The sequence below is a fragment of the Thamnophis elegans genome, chromosome 10, assembly GCF_009769535.1.
Source record: "Thamnophis elegans isolate rThaEle1 chromosome 10, rThaEle1.pri, whole genome shotgun sequence".
Classification (NCBI taxonomy): domain Eukaryota; kingdom Metazoa; phylum Chordata; class Lepidosauria; order Squamata; family Colubridae; genus Thamnophis; species Thamnophis elegans.
This window is the reverse complement of record NC_045550.1, coordinates 12,896,011-12,921,592: the sequence shown is the minus strand read 5'-3', so window position 1 is coordinate 12,921,592 and position 25,582 is coordinate 12,896,011. Positions and strand designations below refer to the sequence as shown.

The following is a 25,582-nucleotide window of genomic DNA, read 5'->3' as shown; positions in this document are numbered from 1 at the left end:
TTTTAGTCTTTCTGTCCCAAATCTCCTCCTCTGCAGATAGGAACCATAACTGAAATCAAGTTCAATAGCATGGCCATTTTCATGAATCAATGGAGCTATGGTGACTTTTTAAAGAAGTTTGAGACACATTCCTAACTACACATTTGATACGTGAGTGAAATTTTAAGTGGGTTCCCTGTTCTCTTCAAAGGAGAAGCACTTTAGAATATGCTTTAGAGAAATAAAAATGATCAGTGTCCTTCAAAGCCACTAAAACAGTACAGAGCAGGAAAATATAATTAGGATAGATTAGCAATGGTAAGGGAATAAGAAATGATATCCAATTATATTTGGGTTTGCGGAAATACCATCCCAAAGAAACATAAACTGAGATCTGAAAGTGTCACCTACAATAATAGAAAAGAAAGAGAGGGGAGAAGAGAATGAAAGGAAGATGGGGGAAAGAAGAATGAGGTAAGGAGAGGAGGATGGAAGGGAGAGGATGGAAGGGGAGAGGGTAGGAAAGGGAAGAGGAAGAGAAGAAGGAGAAAGGTAAGGGAAGAAGGAAGGGGAAGGAGAGGAGGAAGGAAGGAAGGAGAGAAGGGAGGGAGGGTGAAAAGAAAGGGAAAACAAGGTGGTGTTACAACAGGCAGAAAGGATGGTAAATAAGGCAACCCAAACTGTATATTATAACCTATTAAATGAAATAATAAATGTATAAGAATGATAAATGTAAAGAAGAATAACAATTATGTGGATGTATACTTAAAATAATATGTAAGAGAACAAAAAATTTTAAAAAAAATCTGGGGGGAAAGCCACTAAAATGATACAGAGCCTTGGCAGGAAGAACGGATTGATATGGCAAAAAATCTCTTCATGCCTGTTGCTTCCAAAGCAGACCACTGCTGTCTCATAGTTCTATTAAGAAAACTTAATTACCAGATCTGGTAGATACCTGAGTTAGACATAAACAATTTCTCCTTGATCTCTTTAGAGATTTCCACAAAGTAAGAACGCATAGTACTTATTTCAATTCAACACTGCAACAATTTTTCAATCCTTTATGTGAATCCAGTGCACTGTAGGGCAGAATCTGGTGGAATTTCAACACTCTGGTTTAGTTATCCTTTATGATTCTATCTTGCACCGATACACAGAGACACCCACTCTTTCCCAAAGGAATCAAGTTGGCAAGGTACTCATTCAGTCTTTCTTTTAAAACCCCAAACATTTCCAGCTTCATGGTGACACCTCTATCTTTTTTTCAAACAAGTCTTACCTCTTGTCCTTTCTATTGGCAGCCAATACCTTATTACCGTAGGAATAATAAAGAAGCGTGTTTATCTTTCTGGAATAACAGCATGTTACTATTTAATCCCATGCTCCAACATAGTAATCCTATCACTTTTATTGGATTTAAGTCTGCATAAGGGCAAAAGACTGCCATTAAATCTGACTAGTCCTTGCATTAGCTTTTGCTATACATTGCATATTTTAATCCAAATTGGAATTAATTGCAAAAGCCCTATATATTCTATGTTTCTACATGTTTTAGTAAATGCACACAGATAGACCACAGTATACGATCACAATTGGGACGGAAATTTGCATCACTTTTCCAACATCATGTGACTCCCTTGCTTAGCAACAGCAATCCTGGAAGTCCCAGTTACTATCAAAATTCCCAATTCATGGGCAGGAAGTGGGAGGAGTCCCACATAAGGAACGTGGGAACACTATTGGGAATGGGGGAGGCCCCAGGAGGCCTGGGACAGTATGTGTGCATGTTGGAGAGGATTGCAGTCTGGACCAACCTAGGGAGGCTGGGGAAAGCATACCCTTGACTCAGGGATCACTTGGTAAGCTTAAAGTCTGTAAAGATTCTCAGTCATCCAGGTCATGGTTGTCCCAAAGGGGGTTTTTTTCAGGAAGCAACTGGACTTCCTTGTTTTTTCTTTTGAAGACATTTTGCTTCTCATCCAAGAAGCTTCTTCAGCTCTGGCAGGATAGTGAATATAAATCCTTCCATTCCCCACTATCCTGTCAGAGCTGAAGAAGCTTCTTGGATGAGAAACGAAAGGTCTTCAAATGAAAAAAACAAAAAAGTCCAACTGCCTCCTGAAAAAAAAGCATGGTATGCTGGGGTTTTAGCGCTGCAAGAACTGCAACTATCCAAGCCTAATCCAGCAATACAGTGGAAAACTACATTCTGGGACGTGACCCGTCAAAACTGCGCTCGACTAAACCGCGCCCGACTAAACCGCGTCACTGACGTTATCAACAGGGCGACAACAGCCAGCACAGAGAAAGAAGGGCGCTTTAAATAGCGCTTTGAAAGCAAGCCGATTCAACTTAAGGTAAGGGTTAGGTTTAGGGTTAGGTTAAGGGTTAGGTTAAGGGTTAGGTTTAGGGTTAGGTTAAGGGTTAGGGTTAGGTTTAGGGTTAGGTTAAGGGTTAGGATTAGGGTTAGGGTTAGGGTTAGGTTTAGGGGGGTTAGGTTTAGGTTTAGGGGTTAATTTTAGGTTTAGGGTTTACAGCGTGCTTCTGTCTCCGCGCTGTTGTCGCCCTGTTGATGATGTCAGCGACGCGGTTTAGTCGGGCGCGGTTTTGTCGGTGAACCGTTCTGGGAAACCACACTCTTCCAAGCTCAGATCTGGCCACCCTCATACCTTGCACTCCCCAGGCCCTGTTGTTCTGCACTCCACCACCCTATCTGACCATTGCTGTCTTCTTCCCACTACAATGAGATGTGCCTGGTCTGTCTCTGTGGGAGGCAGTTGCTAACCACATAAAGCCATCTTTCCCAAGACTCATATGGCCATATGCAACCTGAAGAAGAAAGCTTTGAGTGGGCTGTCTTGCAAAGGGCCAGCCAGGCATGCTTGGTCAGCAGTGGGAAAAAGAAAACAGCAAAGGTCAACTAGAGCATCAGGGTTGCAGACTTTAAAAAAGGAGGCCAAAAGGACATGTGTGTCTGGGGGGGGGGGAGGAGTTGACATGCCCGAGCCACCGCCTGAATTTTGCTCACAGGATCGTCGAGGCACAGCAACATCCATAACTTTGAGAACCAATCATAAGACTCTTCTTTCTGTGTCAGATGGAAATCAACAGTTTTACTGATTTGCTGTGATTTCAGTCACAGTCCTAAGTCAAGGACTATCTGTAGTTTTGTTCTCTTTTTGTTTGGTTCTTTGGTTTAAAGCAGTGTTTCTCAACCTTGGCAACTTGAAGATGTCCGGACTTCAACTCCCAGAATTCCCCAGCCAGCATTCGCTGGCTGGGGTATTCTGGGAGTTGAAGTCCTGACATCTTCAAGTTGCCAAGATTGAGAAACACTGGTTTAAAGAGCAGCCATTGTAATGTTGATGGGACTCAGGCACATGGGGTGGGGTCCTTCTTTTCATCTGCCAACACCTCATCTTTAATGTAAAACAACCAACGCACAAAAGGAATAATTTAACTTAAAAACCTCGGTGTAGAGCAAAGCTTTGCTGAACAATCTGCTGCAAAGCCCAACTCAAGTTTTGTTAAAAAGGAAATTCTATTGTGGGAAGGAGTTTGCTTTTTGCTCTTATACATTATGACATTTTGAAGTGCCACATATTTATTGCACATCGGCTCTGCCAAAAGGAGACATCATAGTTTAATGGAACACCCATTGTACAATGAATAGTTCACAAAAACAACCTTCTCTATTTAACCAACCACAAAACAAGTTAAAGGGATCATATCTCTTTTTTTCTCATGTCCCTTTTGTGAAATATCTCTGCCCTAAGCAGCTTGAACATTGAGTCAGCCATCTTGCTTCAGGAAACACTGCTGACTTTCAGATGCAAACAGTCACAGGTCCTGAGGCAATTTGAAAACGGACGAAGCTAATATTTTAAAATGGAACTCCCTGATTTAAAGACAATGACCAAGGAATCCTAATTTTAAGTTACTTAATTTTAAATGTCATTATATTTATTATTATTAATAATACTTAATGCATTAAAATCAAATGTATTTGATTAGTAATATTAATTAATATCACTAATATTTAAATTGTTTTCTTAAAAAGTTAACACGTGTAATTTGTATAATGCACTTATACTAGTGCTTGCTTTAAATCAAATCGGCATAAATCTACAACCGGTTGCAAGGAAAGGAAATGCACTAGTGACTCACCATTTCTTATCGACAATTACACTGCATGAGTTAAAAAGAATACTTTTCTTAGTCCTGTGACCTGAGATGCTTTCACTGGAAATGTAGGAACTTGGGAATTTTTTACATACAAAATAAATGTTGTCCCATTCAACTGGAACTTTCTGTGGTCTCTTCTATAGTCATCACTACTCATTCCTGAACAGCATAGCTGATTGCCCTAGAAGTGGGGAACTGATGCAGCACATTTTCATTTCATCCATCCAAAGGAGATTATGGATTTTTCGCGAGCTGCTTGCTTTGCTTCTTATAAAAAGCATCACACTAAAGAGAGACTAAACTGACCCCTTAAGAGTTATTAAGAAAGAAAGTATGCAAGAAACTTGTTTTGCTCAAACCCCCTTAATGAAGTAATAGAGTCTATTAGACGGACTTTGGAACTAGGCAACTTAAGAGCAGAACGGTTCCACCCCGAATGCGCGAACGACAAAAGCGCGCCTGACTAAACCGCGGTGACAAAACCGCGCCGACGAATGAGCGCTGAAGCGCGCCGACAACAGCGTGCCGACAGAAGTGCGCTGTAACCTAACCCTAAACCTAACCCTAACCCTAACCCTAACCCTAACCCTAAACTTTACCTTAACTTAAATCGCGCTTCTGTCGGCGCGCTGTTGTCGGCGCGCTGTTGTCGGCGCGCTTTTGACATCACGGTTTTAGCACCGCAGTTTTGTCGGCGCGCTTTTGACGTTCGCGCTTTTGTCGGGTCATGGAGCAAAACATCCAGGTGTTATTTATTGTCCAAAGGAATAAGAGCTACGAATTCTTATATAAAGAAATGCTCCCAATCCAAAATAGCAGTGCAACTTCATTAGATTCAAAGCTAGCATCCTTGCTGTCCTTGAAAAACCAATCTCTCCCTCTCCTTCCTTCTACGTCTCTCTATCTCTTCCATGTCTCTTGTATCATGCATTTTTAGATTATGATCCTAAAGGCCAGCCTTTCTTTTGTTCTTGATTTAAGTGGTTGGCTTTAGTACAGGAGTGAAGGAGGAAAGTAGTTCACAAAATAAAAATAAAAACCCAGCAGAAATCAGTTTGGATAGACATTACCTAACGGATCTTTTTGCCATACTAATTTCATTTTAATCAATCCTGAACAAATGTTCAGTGTTAAGAGCTTTTTAATATTTCAGAAACTGCTACAGGATGAGGTATATACTTAGGTGTTTATACATTACTTGAATATGATTAGGCAAACTCTACATTATTTACATGTAATCTTGAAGGATATGGATTATGACATTTTTTTAAAAAATGGAAAGCAGATAAACCCCAAAGATTCTTTGTGGTTCTTGCTGTATATTAAACAAAACATCATGCCTGTTTTTACTGCATCTAACAGCTATGATAGTCAACACAAGATCCTTTTCACAGTCAATTCACCACGCATTCTGGGAGACCTTGGGTCTACAATTATTTCATTTCCTCCCTTGCAAATGTAATTTCCACTTCGTTTCTTAGAATAAAAGATAGACAAAAAGGTAGCAGGGGTAGCAGAATATACTGATTAACATTATCCATTCAAAGAGGTGGAAAACTACAGATGAACAATGCTGTAGTTCATCGGAAACAAAAATCAACTCAGATCAGAACTAAATTGCCTTTAATATGGTTCAAAAGTGGTTAAAATGCAACCATGTCAAATAAAGAAATTTAATTAGAAAGCTAAAAAAAAGTACAGGAAACTTTTTATCAGACAGTGCTGGTGATCAGGAAGGGAGATTTTCTTTTGACACCCAAATTTAGAAGCAAATAAAATAAAACCATAAAGGCAAGTGACAGAGGAAATAACTCCCTTTTCTTTTCTACAAATGATAAAAGCATTAGTACGGAATAAAGCAGTGCATGTAAATAGAAGTGAATTGAATTTCCACTTCATTTGTTGAGGTTTACCCCTTTGAACTATGAGATGCAGTCCTTGGAGAATGGGTGTTCCTTTTTCCACTGATAGAGCAGGAAATCAGAGGTTTAATTAACCATTATTATAACATTTGTCTCACCTATTTCTTTTTTTCTTTCAGTAATAAACTGCCTGACATCCTGGAAAAAGGACCAAATGAAAACCTGAGAAGAGTTTCTTAAAAGCTGTGAATTGTTATAAAACAAACTGACCCTCGACCGGATCTATCGGAAGTATGTATTTCTGAAGAGGGATTAACTCTTTGATGATAAATCAGCACTTTGACAGAAAATGTACAGTCAGGTAATACCTTGTCCAACCATACTAAGGATTTATTCAGCTAAACAGATGGAGGCTTCAAAGTGTTGGATCCCAACAACTTCAACTTAGCTCAGCAGCCTGAATCCCACTGATTAAGAGTTGTTTCGACAGCTGTGCCTTAAGCTGAGAAAATATTCACCTTCTTGGCAAATGTATGCTATACTGCCACCAATGAGATACTATTGCTACTAAATGTCTAATTTCAATTGGAGTCCTTGTATTATTTGGGTTAAGCAACTAACATGACTGAAGATCACTATCCTGGTAGCTGAAATTACAGTTGTTCTTACAAAGTTCTGTCTTTCTTAATGTCAAAAATGAGGAATGCATCTCAAAGTTGAAAAGCTGGCACAAATAAAAGATTTGATGATAGCTTGTGGTGATTTCAATGTCCCATTTTTGGGGTTGGAGACAGTTCAGGAATTCATGGCTGCCATGATGACCATCGCCATGGGTGAGATCATTACCAACCCAAACCAGATATGTGGCATACTGGATTTGATCTTCATATTGTGGGATATAAGATATGGTCTGATTCTGAGGAATTTTTCTCAGTGCCTTATTGTGGAACGTTGTAAAAATGGATTAACGGGAGCTATCAGCCTCCAAGGCAGGGTGAAATCCAGCAGGTTTTGACAAGTTCTGGAGATTTTGAGTAGTTTGGAGAACCAGTAGTGGAAATTTTGAGTAGTTCGGAGAACCAGGAAATGCCACCTCTGGCTGGTCCCAAAGTGGAGTGGGAATGGGGATTTTCCAGTATCCTTCCCTGGAGTGGGGTGGAAATGGAGATTTTGCAGTATCATTCCCCTGGAATGGGGTAGGAATGGAGTATCATTCCCCTGCCATGCCCACCAAGCCTCACCATGCCCATCAAGCCCACAGAACCAGTAGTAAAAAAAGTTGAATTTCACCACTGCTCCAAGGTAACTGCTGCTGGAAGAGTAGATAAAAATAGTGACCAGGAGAACATTTCTTCACCTTTGACTGGTATATCACTTGCAGCCTTACCTGGAATAGAATGCTGTCAGGATTTTCACTCAAGTTCTCATTATATTACTGTAATTCATTGTACATGGGACTGCTCTGGAAGATTCGTTCTCCAAGCTTGTGGGTTGGTTTCCGAATGTTTCGTTACCAGGCTAGGTAAAATCTTCAGTGCAATTTCGGAGATGTCAGTGTCAGTGTTCTTTTGTTTATAAGGGCTTCAAGTGAGGTTGTGTCAAGTCTTGTGGTCTACACTCACACTTGAAGCCCTTATAATTAGAAAACACCTGACATTGACCGTGACCCGTCAAAACTGCGGAGGAAAAATCGCGCTCGACGAAAGCGCGCATTTGACGTCATCACAGCGCGACGAAAAAAATTAAAAATTGAAATAAAATTAAAATTAAAGCAAGCCGATTCACATAAAGATAAGGGTTAGGTTTAGGGTTAGGGTTAGGGTTAGGTTAAGGGTTAGGGTTAGGTTTAGAGCGTTAGGGTTACGTTTAGCGTTAGGTTAAGGGTTAGCGTTAGGTTTAGCGTTAGGTTAAGGGTTACGTTTAGGGTTAGATTTAGGGTTAGGTTAAGGGTTAGGTTTAGGGTTAGGTTTGGGGGGGTTAGGGTAAGGTTTTCGCTTTATTTTTACATTTTTCGATCACAGCGCGATGTTTTCGTCGCGCTGTGATGACGTCAAATGCGCGCTTTCGTCGAGCGCGATTTTGTCCTCCGCGGTTTTGTGGTGGAACCGACATTGACATCCTTTAAATTAAGGATATTAGCCAGCCTGGCAACGAAACATTCAGAAACCAACCCGCAAGCTCGGGAAACGAACCTTCACCCCCACAAATAAAATAGTTCATAAACTCTGAAGTATGTAGCATTTGGAGACATCAATCAAAATTATTACTTACTGAGTGACAACTGCAGAACTTGTGCTTTTGACCATTTTATGAGACTGTTCATCCAACCCTGAAGATTTTGAATTGAAGTTTGCTGCTAAATATTTTTTAGTCAATTCTGATTCTGTTCCAATGGAAGCCAAAACTGGCATAGATTTAGATTCAGATGTAGCCAAAGTTCCAGTTCGATCTGAAATGTATAAGAATCCAGCATTTATGTTACGTGTTGTTCACATAGCTCAAATCTCTAAATATTTTTAAATAATGTTTATACTGGGCATAAAACTGTGGATTATTTATATCATTTCTAGTGTTCAGATCTCCTGCTAATATATTCCCAGCTGGGACTGGGAGTTTAGCCTTGGAAATAAGGTAATTAATTCCACTATATAATTCACTATTTTTGCCAAGTGTCTAGATACACTATATAAGTACTGTGGACAAAGGAATATGCTTGTAATCAAATAGAGCTTTTTCTCCAAAGTTAGAGTCATGACAATAGTGACTTAATTAACTAGACTTAGAGACTAGTTAAGCAGGTGCTTTGAGGTTTACCTGCAAAGGTTAATCTTTGACCACCTCTGACCATTCCTACTTTTTTCAACAGATACTGCTTTACAAGAGTAGCTAATGAAACTCAAATTAATGGGCCACAGAGATGTTTTCTACAACATTTTATCAATCTGAACTACATATTCCAAGAAAGATTTTCTGTTTTTTCTATTTAAAAAGAGGCACTATTTTTTAAAAAATTAGTAGTTGAAAAAGGTTTTTTTTGGTCTCTTGTACACCAATATTCATCCAACAACATGCAGTTTTCACTTTCTCCCTTCATGTTTGTATTATTTGGATATGCATGGTAATGGACCAGGGAAATGAGAGAGGGAATATGTTTGCCAAAAAATAATAATAATAGAAAACTTATTTCCTGGCTACTTATTTTTTTATTTGCCATTTTTCAAGACAACACCTTCCTAAGATGGCTTAGAGAAACAGCAAAAACCTATAGAGTGCAACACTTCCGCATAGCAATTTGCATAAAAAACAGTTGACAATGTTGCAGAATGTGGTCACCAAGTTGCTGAATGGGACACCTGGCCCTGAAGATAACATCTTTGAAGAAACAGCACTGGTTTAACAAATGGCTACTAATTCTGATTTGATATTTTAATTATGATATATAGTGGGACCAGGACATCAATAGATTGTCTATCCCATTAAATTTATAATCTTGGTTGATCGCCGAGGTATTGGGGAAGATCCTAGTAAACATGCTGAGAAATTCTGAATGCTATCGGATAGCTTGTTATTCAGCAGCCCTTTTCTGGAGCGGTGCTCTTTTCTTCTTCCTGAAATTTAAGAAGTGCTTTTCTATATTACATTTAGGCAGCTGCTGAAAACTCAACCTCTCTCCAGCTACAAATGCAGACTCATTTTTTCTTCTTTCCCTCCACATTTTAATGAAGATATTTAGTTGAATATTAGTTTCACATTGCATTAATTACTGTTCTATTATTATAATTAAAAACTGCTTCAAGATAGTTCAGCATAAAGATTTACTAATTAAATAATGCAGGCATAGTAAGAATACATGGAGAAAGAATTTTACTGATCATTGAAAAGATCTTATATCCAACGGTAGTCAATCTGATTATGTTAAATTTACAGAAAGATGCTAAATGGGAAACACATTTGTCTAGCTGCAAACAGCCCTTTAATTTACCAATCTCAAATGATTTCGGACTATGTTGTTTTAGAAACATTCTTATCAAATGTCACAAATATGTTAATGTGTCAGGCCATCCTGACATCCCTTTGTTATTATTAATATGATATCCAACTGTTAATATATCTGCTCATCTTATGAACTGAAAAAGTTCCTATTAGTTGAAAAAGTCACAGCAGCTTTTATCTCAATGTCCAAGGAGTAGAAGCTTGCTTAATCCAATAGTTTACTAAGCAATACTGTGATGTTAAGAGCGCAATTATTATAAGAACATGAATTAGGTGGAAATGTGATCAGAGCTCTACCTAGTAATAAGTGTTTGCATATTATAGTTTTGTAAGAAAAACATGATCAGTGGAGTACTATTGAAAATGTAACATAATCCAGTTGCAGGTTCTGAAAACATTACTTACTGCTACTATCTTGATCAGTTGTCACTTTTCTGAGCCTCAGAATTCTATCTAATTCTGTTTCATTACCATATGTGTCAAGGGATTTTAAACTTCTGGAACTTGCAGATGTATTCAAAGTTTCCTGCAATAAAATATAGCAGTGAAAAATGACCAGTATGAGAATCCAGATAACTTAATGGTAATTGTAAATAAACCCCACGCCATCTGTTTCTAAGGTTTCTTCTAAAATTATAGACCAAGTTATGGTCTATAACATATTGCACATAGAGTCTGGATTATGCCTACATTCTCTTGAAAATGACTATGGGGAAAAAATGAAAACACAGGATAAATTTTAAACTTGGCACATCTTTAAAGACTTAAAGCAAAACAGCATTTAATTCCCAATGTTTCCTCCAATTAAGTTAAATCTTGCATTTTGTTAGTTCTTTGAATTTAACAGAGCAATCATATTATTAGCAAATCAGTCCTTGCTATTGTGCTCGGGCTACAGATCTAGTAGCAAAGCAAATAGTAAAAGCTGTTTTGCATCACGCTTGAAATGGAACAAATGAATATCACTTTGTTTACCACAATTATACAGAGGCCAACACAAAATGCATAATTAGCACAGTAACAATATACATATAAGTATTTTGCTTTATGTCCCCCGATCCTATTCTTCCCATCTCACTGTGCTAATGACTAGGCTTGTGAGCGTATTAGAAGTTGGTTTTTATAAAGTGCTCTTTTTAATTCCAGTACAGAAGAGATGTACAAGTAGCAGATTAGATCTTATTATAGCTAGTACTAAGAACTTATTCATTCTACAGGTTGAAGACCCACATTCTTTCTGTAAAAGACCCACAGAAACTGATAAAATTAAGAGACACCCACAGATCTTATGATATCTGTCTGCATCTTTTTTTAATATATGCCAAATATCACCAAGTTTTACCAGGGGAAAAAAATAATAGTTGGCATCCCTGCCTCTTTCCATCCCATTTCCACCCCTACCCTGCCATATCCCAGTAAAATTTACCAGTATTCCTTTTAGTTCTTTCACTGCACTCTCGCTGGGTTTGGGCGCCTCTGCCTGTAATTAAAAACAAAACATTCATCTAGATAATCTGATTTTGCAGATGCTAACTAAAATATTCAAGAGTCAGAAAGAAAGAAAGAAAGAAAGAAAGAAAGAAAGAAAGAAAGAAAGAAAGAAAGAAAGAAAGAAAGAAAGAAAGAAACCAATCTACAGAAAGAAAAATAAAAGTAGGATTCCAAAGGAAAGTATCTATTTTGAAGGATAAGGTTTTGGAACGTAGCAGTTATATATAAGTTGGGCAGGAAGAAGAAAAGCAGGCAGAAAGTTGGATGGGTTTTTTATTGTGTGTTTGGAATATTTTTTTTATTAAAAAAAGAAAGTTCCAGTAGCTTGTTCAAATGTGATTATATTTAACGGTAATAATACAGAATGAATCACAATGCTGGTAATTTCCATTCTCCCCTGAAACTTAACAAAATCAACTTCTTTTCTTCAGAGTCAGCATAAGAGCAGTTGAAGAGGCTCTGAGACAGGTGACCGACAGAATCCACATTTTTTTTATTAAAAAGTATTATCTATAAGGTTTCTATTTAAATAACCAAAGTCATTTTAAGCATACACATATTTTTTGCTACACATAGCTTACTCTATATGAGCTAAGAGTTGAACCAACTACCAGGATCAAAACATTGTATTCTGAGTACTAGAATCTTATTCAAATCTAAAGATTCTTGAATCAGAAAATTGGCCAATGGCTTCTTAATATAGATGACCCAAGCTCAATCTAAGCAATGACATAAAACCCTGTCATATTAAAATAGCAGATCAGAATAGATAGGATTTTCATAAAACGAAAAGTTCAATCATAAGAAAGTGATAATCAATTTATGTATAAAGTAACCCCTCTCCCTCATTTTTATGTAAATTAGTATCTACCAACCTTTGCCCTAATACGGTTGGTTTGATTAACAGGTCTAAGATGAACTCCTTTTTTAATTCTATCCATCATTTCTTCCACAGCTTGTCTCTTCAGATCCGTTACTTCTCCTGTTCCCAAAATAAAGTAAAAATAAATTTAAAAAATGTGTCTACTTGTAGATAAGGTTATGTCATGCATCATTATAAGCTGAGTTCTTTTAATATACAGTAACTAGAAGTGACCTCGTATTTGTCCTGAAGGACCCCTTAAATTTGAAGTGAAATAAAAACAAGAGAAGAGCTGGCAATAAAATGATGTTCCTATCAATGGTTTTTGTATGTATAATTATTCAAAAGATTTAAAATAGATAAAATAACTTGGTTTTAAACAAAGTAAGACTGAACTTGAAACAAGAACTGTACAAATGATCATGTTATTGCTAAAATGTATAAGCTTTTTTTTTTAAATGAAGATTCTGAGCTCAGTTGAATATCAATCTTTAAAATTCTCTGAAGCAGTGACATGGATTCAATTTTCCTCAGGTTATTATCAATCTAGGTTTTTCTTTCCTACTTGGAAGTTTCTTCCTTTTGACCAGGATTCAAGGAAGTAAATCTTAGTAATAGTGGTGGAAAGATTTGACTATATGTGTATCTATTTTGGGTTCTCTATTCAATGAAGTCTGTCTCTGAATATTTATTTCCCTTTTTTTGCTACAAAGAGAAACAAAAATTTTGTCATCTATGCTACCTTTTCCCTTTATGTGACATTTCAGGAAGAAGTGGGAGTACAGAATGAGACTTTCTCAGTTTCAGCCATTTACCTCCTTATTTATCAGAAGATCAGCCAACTGGAGAAGATCAGAGAGTGTGTTATCTTGTTTTGTGTCAAGATAATTGAAGGGAATAGTAGTAGGAAAGTCATTATACACCTTCTGTACCTAAATCAAACTCTATAATATTCTCTTGTATTATTATGCTCTTGTCCAAATGGAAGGAAGGAACAAAGAAAGAAAGAAAGAAAGAAAGAAAGAAAGAAAGAAAAGAAGAAAGAAAGAAAAAAAGAAAGAAAGAAAAAAAGAAAGAAAGAAAAGAAAAATAGCTTGCCCTGAAGGAGTTGAATTTGCTCTGTTTTGATGATACTGAGAAACCCAATGGGAAGATGCTCCTGATCTGTGAGAACAAGTAAGACACCAGCAAGCATCTTGGGCCTTGCAACTGCCCCATTGGAGAAGGAAAATATACAAGAACAGTTTCTTTAAATTCTATTTAATTTCGTTGTACTATGTGCAATGACAATAAAGTAGCAATAGCAATAGCAGTTAGACTTATATACCGCTTCATAGGGCTTTCAGCCCTCTCTAAGCAGTTTACAGAGCCAGCATATTGCCCCCAACAATCCGGGTCCTCATTTTACCCACCTCGGAAGGATGGAAGGCTGAGTCAACCCTGAGCCGGTGAGATTTGAACAGCCGAACTGCTGAACTGCAGTCAGCTGAAGTAGCCTGCAGTGCTGCATTTAACCACTGTTCCACCTCGGCTCTTAAATAAACTAAGTAAACTAAGCTTATCTTGTCTTAGCTTAAGGCCTCAGTCCTAATTGTTGAAGGAGAGCAAAAACATAAAATAACCATGATTTTTTTTGTTTATTAAAGAACAGAGCTCATCAATATCTCTGTTATTCTATGAATAGGCCTGTTAATCCTGGGCAACAGAGCCACTATCCTCTTTGAAGAAACAAGAAATGCTTTCAACCTTGGCTGCCTACCCAAAGAAGTGATAACTTAAAAGCATATAACAATTTAAATGCTCATTTGGAATCCTGGGGAAATAATTATACAATTTCTTAGGAAACTGGTGCTTGAATTTAATTAGTGAAAGGGAAGAATTTCGTTCAATTAGGAATAGAAGTAGACAGAAAAATTATCAAAATCCTTTGCTCCTGGCAATATTCAGTGTTCCCCAAAACAAAAGAATGGAAGCCCTGAGCCAAGACTTCGGAGGGCTACCAAGCAAAATAGCACAAATATACAGAAATCTAACATAACATCTCTTCTTCCTTCCTTTCATCACTGCCACTTCCTTTATTCTTTCCTTCATTCTCTCCAGAATATACTATCTTCCATCCTCTCTCTGTCCTCGTGGTCTTTGTTAATTTAATCTTTAATACACTTTTTGTATCTATCGTGTTTCTTTACTAGCCTACTTAAAACCCTGCAGCTCTCCAATCAGAATGGATTATGATATCTATATTTAAATCTATAGAAGGAAGGCTTGGTGGGAAACTACCACATTAGCATGTGGAAGAGTAGCACAGATTGTTTTGTAAGGCAAACAATTCGATATGGAGGAGACCAGGCAGCTTGGCAGTCACACCTGGCCCCTAGGATTGCAAGTTGTTGCATTGTGAATCCCACAATAGGAATGCTTTTAATTGCAATTCTAAGGTCTGCCATAACACAATTGCACTAGAAAGAAAGATGTTCAGAATGTGATGCTGTGATTACCTGATTGTTCATCACAAGGAATCAGTCTGGAGAAATCAGCAGGTAGAAACAAGGTTACGCATACTAATCAAACCCAGAAACTCAGCCTGAGTATATTAGTAGGCTGTACTTCACAGCGGAATCTGCTCCCTTGGGATTTAGAAATGTTCTGTTTTACATTTTTGGGCCCACCACCACAATTATTCATAGCAAAAAACAAACAAACCCATGCTTGTTTGTATTGGCTTTCAGTGAATAGGAATGTTCTTAAAATTGGTTTATTTTATTCCAAGTGCCTAAAAGGCACAATATTGTGCTGTGACAAAAATAATTCATTTAAAATACACTATACCTGATTGTTGTTGAGAAGAGGCCTTTTCTTTTTTGGTCAAGTTGCTATTTGGATGAGACTTCTTACGAATCATCGACATTAGAGACCTTTCAGAAAGAGACAATGAATCACACAGCTTTCTCTTGAATACGACCCCAGTACACGGAGCTTTTTGGATTTTAGACCCCTACAGTCCCACTGTCACAAGGACATAAATACTTCTGGGATTGGGGCCTGTTTCTATGACATGACTTTGTGAAAAGAACTGGCATTAACCCACAAACAGCTAGTGCTTTTATTAACAAGTGTTCAAACATTGCCAGGTTGAGACAGAAATGTCGCACCTCCTAAAAATACAGCTTGTGTATCATTTGTTTCGCTACTGCTGTTGTCAAGGCATAGTGAAAAACACTCAAGATGTGAATATTAAAAAGGTAACATGGCACAGTGACATGTGTGACAAAATAAAGCTTTCGCACAGAATAAAAAATTGAAGGGTTAGAATGTTAATGTGACACATTACTCGAGAGAGAACAATATTACTCAGCGGGGTTCCTCTATAATGTCCCCTCCTTTCTACAGTATGTGTTTGCTGGAACAAGCCTACTGATAAACAAACAAAATGAGAATGGAAAATAAAGCTCTCACAGTATCTATGCTTGCCATTCAATCTCCAAAGCATGATATTAATTTTAAACAGGCGCTGCCAAGTCAATATTTAATAAAATATGAGGTGTTTGTTGTCATTTCTTTTTTTAAAGCTTTTAAAAGGGAGAAAACATTGTTATTAAGTATGTGAGCCAGTTTTCGTTCAGTATCATTCAAAATGTTAAAGAACAGGTAATGAATGCACAAGTCCAGAGATTTTGAAACATTCCCAGCTGCCTGCAACATTTAGAAGATAAGTACAATTTTAGAACTGTGAGAATTCCTTCAAAGCATAAAACTTAACTTGTGTTACGGTGTCATGCTGCTTACATTGAAAGAGGACAACGTTTTTGTTTTTTACATTAAATAATTAGGAGAGTTACCATTCTTTCAAGCTTTGATCCAGTGACAAAAATACAATACCCATTTTATATATATACTAGATAAGATAATGGATGTTTTGCTGCCCATCTTACTTTGAAGTGACTCTGGGCAGCTTATAGCACTAAAACATTAAAATAATTAAAGATAAATATTTTTAAAATCGAAATGGAAATTACAATAAAAAATAGAATTATTAAAAGGAGGGAGTAGCAGGATGTGCTGGGTATTACCCATTAAAGTTGCTAGAATAATGCCCTTATCACTTCCATCTAGAGAAATCCTTCCTCTACATAAAATTTTCCTGAATTCACCTTTGATCTTTTTTCCTATCTCCCTGATTTTTGTGTCTTGCCTGTAGGTTTGCTTGTGTACCTCTGAAACCTGACTGCATTTATGATTGACTTATCTGAAGCAAGTACACTGTTACTTCCACTTCATCAACCAAGTCTTGTCTATTTGTTAATATTAAATCAAATATAGCTGGTCCTCTTCCATGTCCTAAGTAGGAAGAAAGTTTTCAGCAAGACCAGTCAGGAATTTTCATACCAAAGAAAGTTTGTTTCCTAGCTTGGGTCAAGGTAATTAGTTACCCATCACTACTACTGCATGCTTCTTTGAACAGGAATATAAAGCATTCACATCTGCTTCTTGGTAGATTAGCCAATAGTTGGCACTAACAGTAGCACTGCTTTCTTTTGTCATTCACTTTTTAAACTTATATATTCTCAATAGTGTTTCCAAATTTGCTCACTTGAATTTTAATATATAGAAACTTTCTTACTTATTTTCTATCAACTTCTATCTCTCTTTTTCAACCATGGATATCATCCTATTTGATGTTCATTACATCCATGGTATTTGCCTTCTGAATGATGATCAGACAGTAACAGCTCCAGTGACATACGGAGCAACTAAATGATTCAAAATTGGGAGTGTGCCAAGTTTATTTACCATATATGCAAAATACATTATGAAAAATGCTCCAACAGAAGAAATAGAAATTGGAATTAAAAGTTGTCAGAAGAAACATCAACAATAAGTTGATAATAGCATAGCGTAGCTGAAAGTGAGAAAAATTTAAGAAGCCTCTTACAGAATGTAAAATAAAGAATGAGTAACTTACCATATTTTTCGGAGTATAAGACGCACCTTTTTTCCTCAAAAAAGAGGCCGAAAATCTGGGTGCATCTTACACACTGAATACAGCATTTTTTGCTTCTTGAAACCTTGTCCCCTTCACCAAAATGGCCCTGCATAACTTTAGGAGACTTCCAGAGAGCTCCTAGGAGCTGCGGAGGGCAGAGATGAGCAAAAAATGAGCTGTTTTTTCCTCAATTTTGCCCCCCCCCAGCCCCCAGGAAAATGAAAGATGGCCCATTTTTTGCTCATTTTGGGGGGACACCCCCCCCAGGAGCACTCTACAAGCCTCCTAAGGGGTATTCATGCCATTTTTAAAAAAATGGGCTCGTTTTTATGAAAAACAGGCCGTTTTTAGGAGGTTTGCAGAGTGCAAAAACTTTTTTTAAATATGCCTCTTCAAAACTTTGGTGCGTCTTATATTCTGGTGCGTCTTATACTCCAAAAAATACAGCAATCTGCTGTTCAATCTTGAAAAAAAATAACTAAAATAATATCAATGGGCAATGCCAAGCCTGTGTCAAATGACAGGAGAGAAATTGAAAGAGACTTCTTGGGTCTCTACAAGTCTTGAGTGACTGTAGCCAGGAAATAATGTAATGTCTGCTATTTGGGAAAAAAGACTATGACAAATTTAGCAAAATATTAAAGAATAGAAAATCACATTGACAAAAAGCTACATCTTATCAGGGCTATTTTTTCCCAAATGTAACATGCCTATGAAAGCTGAATTAAGAGGAAAGCTGAACAAAGAAAATATGATGCTTCTGAATTGCTGTGTTGGAGAAAATTGTTGAGAATATCATGGACTGCAAGAAAAACCAGGGGAAGTAAAAACAAGACTACTCTTTGGTAAGACTAATAATGAAATTACAACTTAAATATACTGATGTTTGGAAAAATTAAAGGCAACTGAAAAAAGGCCAACAGAAGGCAAGGAGATTAAAAACTACCACGGAAGACATACGTATGAAATTACCAAAACTCAAAGAAGCAGTTACTGACAGAAGAACCTGAGAAAATGTTGTTCATTGAGTCACAAAGAATTAGAAGTGACTGAATTACAGGGCAACTGAAGTCTGCTTTGCTTATTTCCAATACTCTACCCATTAGTGTTTATATACTGAATAAGATGAATTCTGTGACCTAATGTTTTTTACTGATTTTTCATTGAATGGTTGATTAGCTCCTATTTATAGTAACTCTCTCACTGCCTTCTAAAACACAAAGGCCTTTATCTAAGAGTCTTACTTCAGAGTTTTCATCTTTAACCACCCCAGGATTCAGTTTAAAGACATCCTATCAAGTTCACCCAGGCTTCAGCTGAACACATTTTCACTGGTCTTATAAGACACAATCTTGTAAAGGAGGAATATATATTGACTGATCTTTCTAGCATGAGAAAATCCCTTTGACTCTTTTGTCCTGATCAGTGCAGCAAAGAATGTTTCTAGTCACAATATTCTGGTCTCCTTGAAAGAATCAAATCCACAAAATTTGCTAAGTAATACCACTACTTGATGAAAATGAAGGGTTTGGAGGCATTGGAATGAAGCCACTACTTGGAAAGATAGGCACAACCAAACTCAAAGCTTTCGTTCTGGAGAAAGAAGAAAGCCAAAAAGAGCTTAGCCTTGGTCTCCATCTCTAAAAAAAAAATTCAAATTCCTTTTTTGGATTCACATTTCTTTTCTCAGTCCTTGGAAGCACTAATGTTACAAGAGGTGTCCTTCAGCTGAATGTGTGTTTTTGAAGTAAAGATGCCAGGCTGAAAAGCATTCAAGTGGATATTTCCCCATAGAAATGTCTTTTACCACCAAGGCTGGATGATGGCCTGCTTCATTCACTTCATCAGAGATAGATGAAATGTGCATCTTTCTTGGGCACCAGTAGGCAATGCTGGGCAAGCTGCTCCATTGTTTGAATTTAAGATGTGGATTACTAGAAGAAAGCCTTGTTCTTCTTAAGACTATTCAGCGTTGTCCACATCCTTTCCACTGACAGTGCTGCAATTCTTTAAAACAAAGACTCCCCAAAGACTCAGAACTGCTCAGCTGTTGGCCCAGATCACCTGAAGATGTTGCATAAGGGAGAAGATGACCAACAGGTCTTCAGAAAATTTATGCAGGATTAGCAGCTATTTGCCACTTTATTTTGGCACACTATGGATAGGATACAAGCTTCTTGTACAGAGGTGAATTCTGACACATCTAATTACTCCGTTATATCTGCTAACTAGAACAGAGTCCTCAACCCCCAGTCCGTGAACCAGCCCTGGTTGGTGGCATGCCAGAAACTGGGCCATGCAAACAAATGAAGTCCCATCTGTGGGATGCAGGCAGCATGCAAAACTATGTACCGTCCAGCCTGGGGAAAAACCTCTCACCACGGAGCCAGTCCCTGGCACACAAAAGGTTGGGGGCCACTGGGGGTATTTAACTGCAAGATTGTCTTCTTAGCCTAGTGAAGACCAGAAAAGGCCTTTTTAAAAAACGCCATGAAAAAACCTGTTTTGTGAAGTTTCAGAAGGAACTCTAACTATAGCACAGTCTAAATTGAAATACCATTAATATATATTCACTGAATGATATAAAATGCATCTTTTAAAAGTCCATGCTTTGCTATTTTTAATGTTATAATTTGCAATTGTATTATTGATTTGATTTCTGAAATGGCAGTCCTAGAAAAAGGCTCAGCTGATAGCCACTTGATCTGGGTATAGAAAAATTCAAAAGAAACTAAAAGTAAAAAGACAATGCCGGCATTGGCCTTGGAATAATTAAAGGACAAGGTTTTGTGTGGAATAAAAAGGCTTGAATATTAAGTACATGAAAGTCCAGATTGATTTAAGAATCAGAAAGATGCACATAAAAGAACTGTTAAATAATTAGTATCTATTAGTAGATGGCTGAAGTAATTTAAAAGCAAGGCCAAGACTGAACCATGAAGGAAACTGATGGGAAAATAACTTGATTCTTTCACTTAAATCTATACATAGTGTTTATTCCAGAAAAGAGAATGATGTTATCTAGTTGGATAATGAAACTTCTGCAAGCAAACAACCAAGGACAGAGAACACTAAGGACTCCATAGTATTTATTGAAAGCACATACTTATCCAACTAGCATTGAAACACGTCAATTTCATTACCATAGCAGACATGGAAGAACATGTCAAATTTTCATTAACTATAATAGTAAGCTGTTACTTCAATAGGATAAGATAAAATGTAAATTTGACTGTACTTTCATTGCAGAAGATGCACAGAATTGTATTTCTTCTGGGTCTTTTTTTCTCCTCTATTGGTACGTAGTCTTTTGCCTCAACATTGATATTATCTTTTAAAATAACTGCTATAGTAATAGCATGTGTTGCCTCTGCAAAGAAGCTGAAGGAATAGTAGACACCTGGTTAGCTGCTGCAAGAAGAATGCACAGGCTGATTACAAGCAATGGCATGATGAAGCAGCAAAAATAATGCATTGGAAGATCTGCAAGAAATACCATTCGCCTTCAAGCAAGAACCGGTGGGACCATAAAACAGAGAAAATAATAGAAAATGAAGAAGCTAAAGTGCTCTGGGATTTTAGAATTCAAACTGATAAGACACTTGCTGCATATCATGCCAGATTTAACAAGTGTTGATAAGAAAGACCAAAAAAAAATCTGTATAGTGGATATGGCAGTACCTGGAGACAGCAGAAGAGAAGAGAAGGAACTGGAGAAGATAACAAAATACAAATACCTGCAAATAGAAATAGAACGACTGTGGAAAAAGAAAGCAAAGGTAGTATCAACAGTAATAGGTACTGATGCAATCCCAAAACAACTGGAGTACTACTTGAATACCATCGGCATTGACAAATACACCATCGGTCCATTGCAAAATGTAGCTTTACTTGGAACATCCTGCAATGATACTTCTAACACAGAGTGTCAAACTCACATTGTCACATTTTTTGTCACATGACATATTGCGACTTAACCCCCCTTCACTAAACTGGGGGTGGGCATGTCCAGCACATGATGCATCTAGCCCATGGGCTGCGAGTTTTACACGCCTGTTCTAACACCACAAAACATCTGCCTATCCTAGGTCCTTTGGGAAGACTCAATAGGTGAATTAAAATGCCAAATCCAGTCTGAACATCTAGCTGACTGATGAAAGTTTATAATGATATAATAATAAAGCCACCCAAACTTTTAACAGATTATTACTTTAACATCAGTTTTGCATTAGTGTAATCAGTAGGGGCTGTGGGCGGGATCTCTCTTTCCCAATTGCCACAGATTTGAATCAAGCCTGGAGAAGGAAGTGAACTAGCATAACACCATGCTGCCCACCCCCAATCTTCTGAGTTGATCCATAAGGACACCATGGTCAATGGTATCAAAATCTGCTGAGAGATCAAGTAAAGCAAGGATGATGCACAATCACCATTCTGCTCACACATTAGAGAACATCCAAAATTACAACCAATGTCATTTCTATCCCATATCTTGGTCTGTATCCTGACTGAAAAATACCCAGATAACCCACTTCATTCAACGTTTTCTGAAGCTGTTTTGCAGCCATCTTCTTAAATTACCTTCCCCAAGAAGGGGAAGCTATATACAAGGGAAGGTTGTACAACAGGGCCCAGCAATAGCTTTTGGAGGAGCTACCAAGACTTTCTTAAGAAGTAAAGGAACAACCCTGAGAATGCCAGCAATACTCTAGACATCTCTCTTGTTTTAATTGCCTTAGCTCTTCCTTGAGCCATGGGAAGTATTAGCATCCATGAGAAAGAAAAGGTTATATAGGCGCAATTTGATCCAAAGTCTCTGTCATTCTCTTATTCCAAGCAGTGACCAAACTCCAGATGAACTGTGCAGCTGATCAGTAGGAACAACCAAAGTGCCCTCTTAAACCCATCTGGGTTCTTCAACCACCCAGGGTAGAACAATGTAATTGATCCAGCCTCTTTGAAGTGGATAGTGGCACAATAAAATCCCATGGTAATCAGGACATGATCTGACTATGACACCAACAGTTGCACCAATTTCTAATCACATACCTACTGCTCTGACAGAGACAACAGATCTGGTGTGTGACCACTGTCCTGGGTCATAGGACCACGGCCATCATGGTGGTCATGAATACCTGATCCATCTCAGGCCTCCACCCTCAGAGAAGGCAGATTAAAGTCCTCAAGATAACAAGTCCAACAGCAATCCCAACTGATCCCTAGAGCCCAATTTAATTAACAGAGTCTCACATCGGGTGCTATGGGGGCAACAACCCTGAAAACCGTAACAAGTTACCACCCTTTTCTCATCCCAGGATCTTGATAGATTAGTCTGTAGTAAAAAATATTTGGAACAGAGATAGCTCATTTTTATTATTAAATATTATATTCCGTTAGTCGTAATTGGAGGATGCACCTGTGAAAAGGCTGGCTTCAAGCTATGGATAGGTTCTCTTTCTGACATCTTTTCAAAAATGTTCTCATACCCACTTTGTCTTTCCTCATTATTTTGATACCCCTCCTTTTCTTTTCCCTCAGCAGATTATGTCTTTTATAAGCTTGAATGGACACAGTCACCAGAAATAAAGCAGTTGATTGCCTATCTTGTACCATCAGCTTGCCTCAAACTCATTGAAAGTCACATTACATATCAAACTTACATTCCTATGATTCTTCTTAAACTTCCAATTCAGAGTAACACACACTTAAGCCTAGGCAATGAGTTTAAATTGCAATGTGCATTGCACTTACTTTATTGGATTAGGAGGAGGAGGAAGTGGAGGTGGGAGGGGTGGAGGTGGAGGTGGTACTGGATTCTCTGACCGATGTACTCGTTTTTCAAGCTCATCAACTGTATAAAGAGAGAACTGAATCTTCACTTAAAAGTACCTATGTACATATATATTTAAAAATGCTAAATAAAAAGGTAAAATAAAATCAATTTTTGTAAAATAAAACCACTCACTAATCGAGGGGCTAATTGATGTTAAAAGTGGACATTTATTTTTTACCAAGCATCTCTAGAAATTAGAGTGCTGAATGTTTCCCATAATTATCCTAGGCTTTTACCCAGTTCTGTATATATATAGACACACTATGATCCTGGAACAGGCATTCAAGAAAGGTGCTGAGTGAAGCCTCTTCTTGCTTTAAAGCACTTTCAATCCAAAGCAATGCACTGACTTAATATCTAGAGACCTCCATGTTATTTTTTTAATATGGTATCACCTTCTGCTAAACTACACTGCTAACTGTGAAGATAATTCTAGATCACCTGATAGGAGATAATAAGACAGAAGCAACAGCTTTGATTCTTAAACTGACAAAGCTTAGTAGTGATTTGATTTTGTGTACTCATATTTTATAACAGTCTGCTTCGGTCTTAAATAACTCCTTAAATAGTACTTTTTAAAAAAAAAACCCTCCAAAGAGTTATTACTAGTTTCTTTCTACCCAGTTTTTTATTTGCTAAACAATCACTATTTTTGGTATTCAGATCATAACTGAATTGCGAAGTCATTATGAAATGCCATCATGCTGCAATATAGTCAGTACACACATTCAAGTAATTTATTTCAAATCCTGCAGTAGTGCCTGGGCAAGTCTCCTTAGCAATTTTCATAGGTTTTCCAGTAACCTTACTAGCCTGCGATTAATTTAACACACATCACTAGAGTTTTAGGACCTTGCACAAAGGCATTTGTATGTTTTTCTTTTGACATTTTCCATCCACATAATCCAGCTGCTTTAGGATAGTTAAACATTACTTCCCCTGCTGGTAACTTTATTTTGAATTTATTAAGAAATGGCAATCTTAGATAAAGAGTAGTAAATTACAGTTTTTAGCACTTAATAGGTACGATGCTGTAAGCTGGTCAGGCACCATCCTGGTAAATAATTCTTTGGTAACAACTAAATCACAGTAGTTGATTCACACTGTATGTATTTTAAGTGGTTTTGTCAGTGCTTCTGCTGTCTTGTTTTAGCCTATAAACTGGACAAATAATAGCCAGCAAGTCAGACAGCTTCAACAGTTAGATAGTGAGGGGTAAATGTTTAGCCTGAAGTGCAGGGAATTAGCCACACAGTTCCCATGGATTTTAGCCATTAACACCCATGGGAGTTGCAAAGCTAATTTCTTCTGCATAGCCTTTGACAAAGCATTTAGTTTTTAAAATGTCAATCATATGAAGGCTCATAAAACAACAGGGGGGAAACAAAACCTTCACATCCATGCTTTCCAACTAACTGTGAAGTTCTAAACATTTTTTAAAAAAAATATAATCATAATTTTCAAGGACAAATACCATTTTATATTTTTTAAACCTCTTCGTGGCTTTCACTTCTGGAGTGTTCCTATTCAGGTACTACAGAAGTTTTCTTTTTCACTGGATGCTATCATAAATCACAATTATATGTCAAAACATTCCAAGGTCAAAACCTGGCAAATTGAACTTCTGTTCCACTGAAACTAAAGGAGTTGGTCATTTGTAATCTAAATCCCATTGATTTCAGTGGGAGCAAAATGCAATGAACTTAATCTGGTTAAATAACAGCAATGTACCAAAATTTACTGAAGAGTCTTGATGTTTTGGCTGCAAATGTAGCTTAACAACACCCATTACATTGAAGACTGCATGTTGAGAAATAACAAAGTAAATCAATGTTAAGCACAAATGGCTAAATTCTGTTAAGAATATGTTAATAATATTTAGAATATCATCAACATGAGGTTCTAAATATCTAAAATTATTTTATTTATTTAGCTTACCTGAATGCTTTAAGTTTTTAATTTGCTCTTCAGCACTCTGACACTTCTCCTCAAATTCTTTTTTTTCTTCTTCTAGAAGTTCTAGTTGTTGTTTAAGGAACTTGATTTCTTTGCGCAAAACTTCATTACATAATTGTTCCTCCAATTCTTTAATCTAATATTGACAAATACAAAATCACAATGAATATCTAATATATGAGTGACAGGATTGCCACTGAACTAAGCATTCCTCAAAACCCAATTATTTAATTTTTGACACAGAATTTAATTGTTCTCAATTTTATTGTGTAATAGTTAATATTAAAGGAATGTCCTAGAAATCAGTGTGTACATTTATGCCATTTATTCAAAACCATTTATATGATTTTTAATTTCTACAGTGAAATAGTCAAGATTATTTATTTTGTCTTCCATCACTACATCTTGGTTCTCCCAAACATGACCCAGATCTC

At 37.2% G+C, this 25,582-nt stretch overlaps 1 protein-coding gene across 1 annotated transcript in view; it reads right to left on the bottom strand.

Moving 5' to 3' along the window:
- Window positions 1-25,582, bottom strand: part of SHTN1 (shootin 1) — a 91,925-nt gene that overhangs the window by 6,313 nt on the left and 60,030 nt on the right. Inside the window, exons 10-16 of the mRNA XM_032224987.1 lie at window positions 25,131-25,284; window positions 23,111-23,210; window positions 15,205-15,290; window positions 12,389-12,495; window positions 11,449-11,502; window positions 10,428-10,548; window positions 8,301-8,478 (exon numbers count right to left, since the gene is read on the bottom strand). Coding sequence (XP_032080878.1) covers window positions 8,301-8,478; window positions 10,428-10,548; window positions 11,449-11,502; window positions 12,389-12,495; window positions 15,205-15,290; window positions 23,111-23,210; window positions 25,131-25,284 — 800 coding nt within the window. The remainder of the gene's footprint in view (window positions 1-8,300; window positions 8,479-10,427; window positions 10,549-11,448; window positions 11,503-12,388; window positions 12,496-15,204; window positions 15,291-23,110; window positions 23,211-25,130; window positions 25,285-25,582) is intronic.